The sequence below is a fragment of the Cannabis sativa genome, chromosome 6 (assembly GCF_029168945.1).
Source record: "Cannabis sativa cultivar Pink pepper isolate KNU-18-1 chromosome 6, ASM2916894v1, whole genome shotgun sequence".
NCBI lineage: Eukaryota > Viridiplantae > Streptophyta > Magnoliopsida > Rosales > Cannabaceae > Cannabis > Cannabis sativa.
The window spans coordinates 74,420,303-74,433,573 of NC_083606.1; the positions used below are offsets into that span (position 1 = coordinate 74,420,303).

Genomic DNA, 13,271 nt, shown 5'->3' on the forward strand with positions numbered 1-13,271 from the left:
TGGTAAAACGATCAGCAAATTGAGTAGTTCATTGGGTTGCACGTAGCTCTCGATACTCCTCTGGTTGTAATTTTTCTGAGTTCAATACTCCGATGGAACTTAAAACTCTTATGTACTTAGATTTAAATTAATATAAATTCTTTCTTTCAAAAAAAATATCTCTTAGCATTAATTCCCTATATTATTATTGTATAGTGTTAATTTTGTTTTAAAAAGTAGAGCCATCTATATTTTAGGTATTGATTGCTATAATTTAATTTTGTTTTATATATATATATATGATATTATATATTCTGAAAATATTGAATAATTTACAATTTTAAAAAACAGATAAATTAAAATAGTCAATTGTATTTGTAAGAAAAACACTTTGCATAATTAAATATTTGAATTCCATTGATGTAAAGTAATTCAACATTTTCTAAAAATAGGTGGAATGCATACGCTATATAACTAAAATGTACATATTTATATAAGAAAATTTAAGTTATAATTTCTCTAGGTACTACATATCTAAAGATGTCTTTAGTTACCAATAGAGATAAAGTGTCTCTAGTGTAAAATTTCAAATCTATATAAAACATATAAATTGATATGATATGATATGATCATAGCCTTTGATTATTGTTACTTATAACAATAGTTATAGTAGTATAGTTGTAGTAGTAGTAGCCTACTAGGTACAATTTTTTGCACTATTTATAATCCATGTGCTATTCTTCATATTCATTCAAAACACATACAAAACACATAACTATGGGTAGAAGAAGAAGTACTCTAATTCCATGGTTTGGGTCCCTAGAAGTATTCTTCTTCATATTTTCACTTCTTCATGATCATGTTATTCACTCAACTCCATCCACCAAACCTAATCAAGTAATTAATTAATTTCATTATTACTTTTAGTTTTCATTCTTCTTATTTCTTATTATTAATTAGTATAACCTAATTAACTTTTTTGTATTAATTAATATTTAATTTCACACAGGTTTACATTGTTTACTTAGGTAGAAAATACATGAAAAATAATGACACTGATAAGTTCATTACTTCTAAGCGCCATCTTCATCTTCTTTCCAAGGTCTTTTCAAGGTCAAACTCTCTTGCTCGATCTTAATCTTATCACACACATACATATACTTCGATTAAGGTTGAATGTATTATTTAGCTTCCGATATAATTAACATGTTGGGTGATCAATTTAATCATGATCTAACGACGATAGAAATACAAAAATACGAGACAAAATTTACTCCCTATTGTTAGATTGCTTTACTTTGACATATTACAGGGTCAGGTCTAAACTAAGGCAGGCTAAGGCGTAGGCCTAGAGCCCATCCAATCTAGAGGCCCAAAACAAAAACATCATCATTTTAAAAATATACTTATTTTTCTAGTAATTTTTGAAAATACTATATTTTCTTTTGAAAGAAGATTCAATAATATATCGTCGTTTTGTGTACTTATATTGATGATCAGAAAAGAAGAAGCTAAGAAATCCATGATCTATAGTTACAAGCATAGTTTTTCTGGGTTTTCAGCAATGCTCAATTCAAGTCAAGTAAATGCCTTGGCCAGTAAGTTATTTCATTAATATTATTAGTAGAACTAATTAATTGTGTTAACTAACAAAGAACCATTTTTATTAATATTGTTAATTATTAATTAATAAGTGCATGTGATATATATGAGGAAAAGGCATAATATTAATTAATTAGTAATTAATATTTATTAATTGTCTTAATTTGCAGAAACGAAAGAAGTAATTTCAGTATTTAAAAGCAAGAGTGTAAAGTTACAAACTACAAGAAGTTGGGACTTTATGGGGCTTAGCTTGACTAATAATAATAATAATAATAATAATAATAATAATAATAATAATAATAATAATAATAATAATAATAATAATAATAATAATAATAATAAAGAAGCCATCACTCCTTTGCAGCTTGCCTATGGTGAAAATATTATTGTTGGAGTTATTGATTCAGGTAAAGTAACTATCAACTATAATTTATAACCTAATTAAAATCTCATTTTGTAAGAGAATTTTTAATGATGTTTATATGAAAAAAATTAGACATGTAAGAAAATCATATGGATTTTTTAATAATTATTTTTGATACTTGAAAAATTATAATTTTTTTTATTTGACTTATAATTTCTTTAAGTACTAAAAACATAAAATAGTAGGAATATCTACTCTCATAATTCTCATTTTCTTTAGGAAAATTTACAGAGTACATGGACTTTTTTTAATATATTTTTAAAGATTTTTTTATATATATATTTGTATGAATTCTAATTTATACAGATTTTTTCAGGAAAAAAAAACATTGTTTTCATGTTGCATTTTGTAATAGCAATATGAAAATAACGTACGAAAAAATAATCCTTCATATTTTTGTAAAATATTTATTAAAATTTGTAAAAATATAAATTTGTAAAAAAAAAAAAAATATATGTTTTCTTGTTATTTTTTATTTGTGAAGTAATCACTTTTCTTATTGTTTTAAGTGTTTTTCAGTCAAATAATAATATCACTCATACATTATAAATTATTAAAGGTATTTGTAACCAAACAATTTAAATATGAAAATGTGAACACCATATAGTTACTAGGCTCGGTCCTAGGCTAAGGCGGGTTAGGCCCGTGCCTAGCTAGGGTCCACTCAAACTCAGGGTCCAAATTTTTTATATAATTTACTTTTTTACATTGAAAAAAATAATATTTTTGATAAATTTTATAGAAAGAGATCCAATAATACTCCACACTAAAAAAAAAATTTGGGCCCATTATTACTCAGGGTCGGCCCTGATAATTACTATTGCATATTATACTCTAACCCCTTTAGCAATTGTTCTGAGACATAGGTGTATGGCCAGAATCTAAAAGTTTCCAAGAAGAGACTGGAATGAATCCAATCCCTTCAACATGGAAAGGAAAATGCGTTAAAGGAGATCAGTTTAATCCAGAAAAAGCATGTAACAATAAGCTTATCGGAGCTCGTTACTATCTCCAAGGCTTTGAAAATACCTATGGCTCTTTAAACAAGAGTGGAAACCCTGAGTACCGCTCAGCCAGAGATTTTCTTGGACACGGGACCCACACAGCATCCATCGCTGTGGGGTCCATAGTTGAAGAAGCAAGTTTGTTAGGGTTAGGTTTAGGCACAGCAAGAGGTGGTGCCCCTAGGGCACGTTTGGCTATCTACAAGGCATGTTGGGGAAAGGACTATGTTGGACAATGCACTGAGGCTGACGTTTTGGCAGCCTTCGATGACGCTTTGCATGATGGTGTGCACGTGATCTCAGCCTCAATTGGGGCATCTCCGCCGTTGCCTGAGCTATTTGAATCAAGTAATTCCATTGGCTCATTCCATGCCATGCAACTTGGAGTTAGTGTTGTTTTTGCTGGTGGAAATGATGGACCGAATCCAGGCCTTGTCACCAACGTCGAGCCATGGTCTCTTTGTGTTGCTGCTTCTTCAGTCGATCGAATGTTTTCAACCAATGTGATTGTGCAAGGCAACTTTTCTGTTACGGTATGTAACAATATAATTTTTTTCTATGCATATACTTTCATTATTAAGTGTTAAGAGCATTTGTAATGGAGTATTAAATATGTATTCATTTATATAATTTAGCATTTCTTTTATATCTACAAATATTTCATATAGTGTCCTACTATCAATTTTGTTATATACTTACCACTATATATAATATATGTAGTACTCTCTCATAATTATAATGTTTTCATGCATTAAGAATAAAAATATTGAAAAATGGAAAAATTAATAGTTTTAATTATATTATTATTATTATTATTATTATTATTATTATTATTATTATTATTATGACACACTTTTTAAAAAATATTAAATGGCACTTACAATGTTGATTTTATTTATATATGGATCATGTATAATGATTTATAATGATTGAATTTATCAATTTTAAGAATTATGTTACTTTGGGAGTAACAAATTAAGAATATGACAAGTCCCAACATCCACATAGTTTTATTACACTACATTGCATATGATACTCATATATATAATGATGAGATGATTATAATTTAGCATTTTCTTATACCAAATATCATTTGCCTTTTTTTTTTTTTTTTTTTTTTTTTTATGGTTCTTTTTCATCATTATATTATACACCAACTAACCATCTTATAATTAGTACTACTATTAAATTGTGATTATTTAAAAAAAATTACAAAAATACAATTATACGAAATTTTAAATATTTTTATTTTATTTACCTAAAATACAATTTTTTTTTTTATGTATTTTTATGTTATACTCTTATTATTTTATTGTTAATTTTTTGTTATTTGTGTGTTATTTTATTATTATTTTGATGTTATTTTTTATTTGATTTTTTATAATTATTTTCTAATATTTTTATAAAATACCGTAAAAATATATTAATGTATATGTAATTTTCTCTTAAATTTACACTCAATTTAATTTATTACAGGGAGAAAGCTTTATCACAGAGCCAATTACAGCAAAGCTAGTTGATCCAATTACATATTTTACAAATGGGTACTAATGATGATCACAACAACAATATTCTCTCTTCATTCATAGATATATTTTCTTTTTAATGTTCTTTATATTTTTTTGGGGTAAATATTAGGGTTTGCAAGTTGGATTATAGGAAGAATACAAAATCAGGTAATGGAAGAGTAGTGTTGTGCTTTTCAAGAGTTGGTCCAGTGGAATTGGAAGAAGCACAAGAAGCTGCTTTGGGAATCAATGCCTCAGCTTTGATATTTGTTCAACCATTCACAACACTTTCTGGCCCTGATTTTTTCCCAACTCTTTATCTTGACATTCTTCAAGGAACCAAACTTAAACACCATCTTGCCCTTTTCATGAGGTAATTATTTTAACCATGATAAAAAAAAATAACAAATTAATTGTTACAATAATTGAGTATTATTATTAGATACTAATACTAGAGATGTTAGGAACGGTCTTGAGTTAAGGCGGGTCAAGCTGCATTTAAGATCCACCCAGTCCAGGATTCTCAAAAGAAATAATTTCGGTATAACTCTCCAAATACCACATATACTTAGAGTTAAGGGTGTTCGCGGTGCGAGTGGTGCGGTTTTTGACTAATTTTTTCAAACCAACCCGTGCATGCGGTTTTTTTAATTTCTCTCAAACCGCACCCGCACTGCGAAACTAAAAAACTGCAGAAACTGCACCGCAAAAAATGGTGCGGTGCAGTGCGGTTTTTGCGGTTTGGACTATCACCAATAATTAAACTATCACAAATACAACAAAGCTTGAGCAATATTTATCAAAAATATCGTAATGCTTGAAAATAAATATGAAAAAAAAATAAGTTTCAATAATACAATACTAAGTAGACTTTGGGTTGGACATTCACAAATTAGACCTAAATAAATATAAAAATTGGTATTTTTATAATGTGCGGTACGGTGCGGTTTGAACCGCATATTAACAATTCAAAATCGCAAACCGCACTGCACAGCGCAGTTTAGAAAAAATTCAAACTGCGACCGCACCGCAAAGAATTTTAAATCGTATTTTTTTTGCAGTGCGAGCAATTTAAGTAATAATTTAAGCAGTTTGATGAACACCCCTACTTAGAACGAAAGCTCAATAAGTGTAGAGGAAAAGAGATGGAACGAGAGAAACAATTCATTGTTTGGTTGAATAGAATGTGGGAAATAATAAAAGGTAAGGGGGAATTTTTAATACTATACGTATAATAAAAAGAGAAAATTAGACTCTATACCTTTTTTATATTGTCTTCTTTTTTAAAGTTTATTATTTTTACCTTTTTTTAAATACTTTACCGATTTTACCCCTATCACCTTAATATACTCTCCATGTGACTCCCTTATGTTAGGGTATTTTGAGTACAATACATATAAAAAAGAGGTATATTTCAGTTAAATATAAAATTAGAGGTAAATTTAGTTAATTGATAAATAAAACATGTATTTTTCAATAAACCCCTAATAAAAATTATCTTGTAATTGGATATTAGTAGTGTTAGGGTAGACCTTGGGTTTAAGTAGGTCAAGCTTTTATCTAAGCCCATCGTCCTTTGAAAAATACCTAAAAAATTGGTAATTTTCAAAAACACCACATATATACTAAGAACAAAAGCTGAATAATTATTTTTTTCTAAGGCCTAACCATCATAAGGTGACACTTTACAAATAGTCGGAGATTTTTATAATAATTATTAAGTTAAAATATATTCGACACAGTAATTAATTACTCTATTAATGGCAGTATAACAACTTGAAATGGTGACGAGAAAACCTTTGGTATTCTTTAGCATTTCACATCAATTATTTATTAGAGGTGTCCAATACTATCATGTAGTACCTTACAAATAGTTAATGATTTTCATAATAATTAGTTGTTTTTTAAAATTAAATATATGGGACTCCAAATTAATTTGTACTATTAGCAGTATGACATCTCAAATAGTCTTGGACGCTATTGATATTTCTTTAGAAATTCTCATTAATAACGAACACATTGCTATGAGGTACTAAAATTTATAAAATACTATAAAGTGACATCTTATTATAAATAATTAGTAATTTTTTATAATAATTATTAAATTAAAAATATAATGAAGAGGATAGTAAATTACACAAAAAATAATATAATACTCTTGGATGGTGTTGGACCTTACTTGGTTTAATTTTGTGATATGTATAGTTTACTTTATAAATTTGCATACATATGCAGGCTTCCTAGGTTGGAAATAGTAGCAACTAAAACAATTATTGGCAAGTCATTAGCACCCAAAGTTGCATTCTTCTCTTCAAGAGGGCCAAGTTCAATTACACCTAATATTCTCAAGGTAAATTCATATATACATACAAAATATGAGATATTAATCATGGTAGAATTTCACCCAATAATATTGATTTAGTATTGGATTGGATATAATAACTTCTATCATGTAATAACTTACTTAAAGAAAAATAAGTGATAATAATAATTATAATATAACAACTAATTAATCAACCTAACACACCTCCACACCATGGTCAAAAAATTATGAACAATTAAGTGTAAATATCATTTTAAATCGTATGTTTTGCAAAAATTACTGATTAGACTTTTTATTTTATTAAATTAAAAATCATGCTAATTTTTTTGTTGATTTTGCTCTAATATACCCAATTTGAAGTTAATTTCCAACAAATGTAAAAAAATATAACTAACCTTATCATAACACATCCATGTTAAAATATTATTATTATTTTCATGAAAATTAAATTCAAGATATTACTTTATACTATTTAAAAAATTCAATATACAACTTTTACAAAATAAAGATTTGAAAATAATATTTACTCAATAATCAACTTACACTTTCCATACATATGATGACTTATTGAGATTATTATGTTATGTAGCCAGATATAACTGCACCCGGTGTGAATATACTATCAGCTTGGCCTAGAAAGACACCTCCAACGATTATACCTTCGAGTGCATACAAAACCCCAGTAAGTTGGAATATCATGTCTGGAACATCCATGTCATGTCCTCACATCTCAGGCATTGTTGCTCTTCTTAAGTCTGCTCATCCATGTTGGTCTCCTGCTGTTATTAAGTCTGCTATCATGACTACAGGTATATTATGCCTATATCTATACATATAACAAAGAAAGATATGCTAAGGGACACGAGTATCTTAAGGTGTCAAATACGATAAGAGATAGTATATTATTATTTATGTCACATTGCTAATTACTTATAGAACATTTCTATAACCTCTATAAAAATGAGAATAATTTTGGGCTTTCCACTAAGTAAATTACACAATTAGCCTTTACTAGATATTAAATTACAAGAAAAGAAAAAAATCATTATTTTGATAACCACAAAATAAATAAATAAATAATTTTCCTAATAACAACCAAATATACACAATTATTTAAGTGAATCTTAATCTTTCCCTCCTATTAACATTTTTTATTAATCCTTTCATTTTTTTTATAATCTTCTATAATAATTTTTCTTTGTAACTTAAATTATATTTTTAAAATACATTTTTTGTTTTTAAATTAAAAATTTACTTCAATCCTAGAAATAATTTATTTATTATTTTATTTAATAAAAAAGACAATTAAAAAAAAAACGGGTAAATATTATTTTGGACCTCGTATTTTACAAAAATTAACTATTGGACCCTTTATTTTGTTAAATGACAAAATGGACCCTATATTTTCCAAAATGATAAAAATAGGACCCTAAGCTCAATTTTTAACAATTTTATTTTTTTTAATATAACTAACTTTAAGACAATTTCTAACACGAATGGATACAAAAAATGTAACCAGTTTTTTCATAACTTCTATAGATCAGATTAATATTAAGATTTATTTTGATAAAAAATCAGTTCATGATCTTATTTGTACAATTTTAGAAGATAGAGGGTCTATTTTATCATTTAACAAAACAGAGAGTAATTAATAACTTTTACAAAACATAGGGTTTAAAATGGTATTTACTCTAAAAAAAATACACATTTGCTTATACAAGTGTATTTTATTTATTATAAAAAAAACCAGACTTATAAATCTTTAAAATTATTAAAATTTATATATAAATTTACATTTAATTTGATACACGTGCGGAGCATGTGTGTCTCCCACTAGTAATATTAAATACCTTGAAGTATTAAATAACAATGTTCATGTAGAATTATGTTGAGCAACAAAATCAATATAATGTTATTCTTGAATTATGTAAGCATATTACAATAAATTACTCTATAATAAAACGACACCAATACTACTTCATGTTGGCATTTACCAACATACATAGTAACCCGACTAATATTTTGAGCGGGTAATTTGGTGGCTTTTTTTATTTTACCTCTAAAATTTAATATGTTATTTTTATTAATTACTAACATTATTTTTTGTTATTAATGTTTAGCGTATATAAAGGATCAAATCACCGAGGGATACAACATAGTAAACGATGAATCAATGAAAGTTTCTGATCCCTTCGATGTTGGTGCTGGCCATGTAGACCCCGTGAAAGCCATGGATCCGGGCTTAGTCTATGACATGAAAACTATTGACTACGTTTTATACCTTTGCAACCTTGGCTACAACCAACAACAAATCAATGCCTTGATTCATCCCTCTTGCGATGATGATACAACTACATTAACTTGCTCACAAGTCATAAAATCCAAAGCTAACATAAATTATCCTTCGATCACAGTCTCAAATCTCCACTCGAGAGTCACAATCTCAAGGACAGTCCGCAATGTTGGTCTGAGCAAGTTTGCTATGTATTTTAGTAGTGTTGTCGAGCCACATGGAGTAGAGGTGGTGGTGTGGCCTAGGGTTTTGGTTTTCTCATGGTTTAGGGAAGAAATTACTTACTATGTCACTCTTGTACCGACAAAAAAGTCTCGAGGAATGTATGATTTTGGAGAAATAGTTTGGTCGGATGGTGTTCATAGGGTTAGAAGTCCTTTGGTTGTTTGTGTAAACACAATTACAAGTCTTGATGATGGTATTGCTCATAATGATTATCAACTAAGTGGCTTTATTACTAGCTAGGGTTTTTCTTTTTTGCTTGTCTTTGAATTTAATGTTTGTAATATTAGATATAAGGGACATGATTATTGTTAACCTTTTATATAATAATGTCATTATATTTAATGACACTTGAGTATATTTTCTTATGTCCCTTATTATTATTCTGTTGGTCATTAAAAAATTATATGTATTTTACTTAATAATAAAGAAAATTCACATGTGTAATATATTAAAATTTATCAAAATTTTAGGAATCTAACATACTCTATATCCACTTTATAATTAAAGTAAATAAAAGAAAAAGTGACTAAATTAGAGGCACATTTTTGACTTTACTTAACTACATCCAATAATATATATTATTTTAAGAAAAAATAATTTAAAAAAAAATTGTTGCAATTAATACTAATTTGGTTTGGCATATATTTTGTGGGGGAAAAAAGATACTTGAACTGGTTTTCATGATGAATTAAGAGTCATATAATATATAGAAATTATTAGAAATTTTTGTAGTCAACCCTCAAAGGTTGTTTTGGTAGTTTTTTTTTGTTTTGTTATCTTGATGAATTTTTTAGTTTGATTTTTTTTTTCATGATGACATATGTTTTATTTATTTAAGATTATTAGTAAATTTGTAAAAACTTCTAAATATTTACAGTATCAAAAATAAAATTTAAACAATTATTTACTATCGAAATTTTTTAAAAATTTACAAGTGGTCCTAAATAACTATAAGGTACATATTTATGAAAAAAATTAGACTAAAAAATTCTCCTGTATGCTGAAATAAATAGGGGGTCTATCAAGATACTCATTTAAGGGCTGCAATATAGACTTATCCAAAATTATAGAGAATTGCTAAAAGATACGTACTACTGGTGCCCAACACCCTCTTCGGTGTCATACTGCACTATTTGCGTAATTAAATATCGGGTCTTGTATAACTTAAGAAAATAACTTTTAAAGAATATCGTTTATCAATTATAGAACGCCACTTTAAGAAAATATTGAGCACCATTTATACTCAATAAGAATGTTAAAAATTATGTATAATATATATGTAATTTGTAAAAGAGAGATTGGATTGCAGCTTTATAAAGATGAAAAGTGAAAGTGAAAGGGTAATAAAAGGTATGAAGTTGTGTTTTTCCACGTTGATGATGATTCATTTCTATTACCTTTCCAATCTTATATGATGCATTTCATACCACTAATTAGTGCTTTCCACATAACTAATTAACTATCTCAATTGAACAAAAAAATAAATTTCAATTCTATTATTCTTAAATAAATAAAAAATAGCATTAATTACCACGTATATGTTTAACTTGATTGATAAAAAATAAAATAAATAAAATTTAGTGTGGCATTTTGTAATTTACTTGTAGGTATGTATAAGCCCATACACCAATAGTTTGGGCTTTTGTGCTTGGGCTTGGGCTTAGAAAACTGTGTTATTTTAGGAAAATATGATTACTTCTAGTTCTACTATTCATCTCAGAAATTATTATTTTATTATTTTTTTAATGGAAATTTCATCAATATTGAAAATATTAAACCCTCACATCCGTTACCAAATACGGTAGCAATTCAATTAGAACAGACTCCAAACTAAAAGTACGATTAGGATATAATCTAACAGCTTTAAATAAATTGAAAATAATAGTGTATTTTATAGCATTGTCATATTAAGTCAATAAACAATATTTAAAAATAGTATCTTAAACTTAATGAAAATTTATAAGCAATTTTATTATTAGTTCGTATAGATTTAGGTATGATATTAAGCTATCTATGATAACCATGGCATTATTCATTATATTATATAAAAAAAATTGGTGTTTATGAGGAATAAACATTTGGACTAAGTAAAGGTTATCATAACACCTAATTACACTAAAGAACTACACTCAAAAAAAAAAAAAATTACGTTGGCGTTGATTGGATGTAATGAAATAGAATGGAAATGAAACAATATCCATTCAATTCCTTTATTTGGTAGCATATTAAAGTGTGTTAGAATGGCCTTCCCACTATTTTGGTGGAATGACAATTCTATTTTAAAATGGAAGGAAAGACCATTTCAATGCATGATGAGAAAAAATTTAATAATTTTTTTATACATTTAAAATTTTATTCTATTCTAATTCTCATTCTCATTCGTATGTTTTCATTATTCCCAACCAAACGTCACATAAGAGCATATTTAATGGTATGTTATATAATTAGTATAATGCTATTTTAATTATTATTATTTTTTTTAGCACTTTTCGATAATATTAAGCTCTAACAATATGCGAAATATGTGTCAAATTTAACACATACTTAAAGTTATGTCAAATTTAACACAAATATTGCATAAGCCAAAATTATACGAATTAAAATTATATTTTTTTTATTTACTATTTTATCAATAAATAATCACGTTTACACTAATTTAAACTTTATTAATTTATTTAAAATTTCTTATCTACTTTTAATAATAATAATAATAAAAAAAAAAGTAGATTATTTTGTTCACTTTTTTAAAATAATTTGTACTAAATAGTATAGCACAATAAATAAATTTAGCACAAAATTTACACTGTCCATTGAAGATAGCCTAAAACTAATGTTATATTATACATATGGAGAAATTTTGTTATTTCCATATGAGGATCTTCGTATGGTACTTCAACCCTTACAACAAAAAATGAGTAATTTTTGTAAATTTTTTGCAACTGAGAATTAAACTTAAGTATTTACGCCACAAATTACTCTTATCTTATTTACTATTAGGTGTACAGAAATTTCCGTAAACCGCCCAACTAAAATAATCCTCCCAAACCAAACTAAAAAAATCGATAAAAAATACAAACAGAAAAAATTTGACCAAATGATAAACCACCCAATCTGTTAATTGGGTGGATTGAAAATAAGTACAACCCGCCCAATAAAACTGATTTAACCCGACTAGTATTTTCTTTTTAATTTTGTACTTCTTAATTTTAACTTTTATTATAACATAAATAATAATACATAATATAAGGATAAAAAAATTCAATGATATGATCTCTCAAATTCTTTCTCTAATATTTTATATGTTGAAATTTTATTTATTTTGAAACTAAAAAAAATTTAAGTCGGTTTGGACGGATTAGTTCGACCAAATCGTTAGTTTGGTAAATCTGACCAAACAGTCGGTTGAGTTCTTTTTTTTTTTTCTAAAAATTAAGTGGACTGCACTTAAAATTTTGCAACATCAAACCGACCGATGTACAACCCTATTTACTATTACACAAGATAAATGAAAAAAAAAAATGTGTTAGTTTTCATTTTATAAATTACACACTTTACACATTATAAGCAATTTTCTTTATCTTCCATAAATTTGTTTATTTCCTTTATTTTCTTTCTCATTATCATATACTTACGAGCATAGTAATAATCCCTTTCAAAAGTAAAAATAATAAATAATTAATAATATATTAAAAATTGAATAATTTTAAATAAATAAATATTATCACTCGGTCTACACACGGCCAACTCGTTATTTTCCATTGGAATTTTCTTTTCAAAAAATATTTATTTATTTTTTCCTTTTCCTTACTCCAAAAGGAAAAGACTAATCTTTCTTCACAATAGCACAATCCCCAAAATACCCCTACCCAAAAATAAAAAACATACAACACAACAAAAAAACACCCTAGTA

General features: G+C 26.8%; 1 protein-coding gene across 1 annotated transcript; it reads left to right on the forward strand.

The window, feature by feature from the left end:
• The first annotated feature begins 631 nt into the window (after positions 1 to 631).
• On the forward strand, positions 632 to 9,680 carry LOC115695584 (subtilisin-like protease SBT3.18). The gene is made up of 11 exons (XM_061117826.1): positions 632 to 876; positions 989 to 1,092; positions 1,480 to 1,577; positions 1,752 to 1,883; positions 1,947 to 1,991; positions 2,875 to 3,545; positions 4,489 to 4,556; positions 4,651 to 4,893; positions 6,756 to 6,870; positions 7,433 to 7,652; positions 8,964 to 9,680. Exons 1-11 carry the CDS (start codon positions 709 to 711, stop codon positions 9,599 to 9,601), a joined length of 2,502 nt encoding a protein of 833 aa, XP_060973809.1. The 5' UTR covers positions 632 to 708; the 3' UTR covers positions 9,602 to 9,680.
• The last annotated feature ends 3,591 nt before the right edge of the window (positions 9,681 to 13,271 follow it).

Excerpts from the sequence above, each read along its gene's own strand:
- LOC115695584 (XM_061117826.1), top strand. The coding sequence starts at position 709 with ATGTGCTATTCTTCATATTCATTCAAAACACATACAAAACACATAACT. Across the intron at positions 1,093-1,479 it reads CTTTCCAAGGTCTTTTCAAG|AAAAGAAGAAGCTAAGAAAT; the intron begins GTCAAACTCTCT and ends ATTGATGATCAG. Across the intron at positions 4,894-6,755 it reads CATCTTGCCCTTTTCATGAG|GCTTCCTAGGTTGGAAATAG; the intron begins GTAATTATTTTA and ends ATACATATGCAG.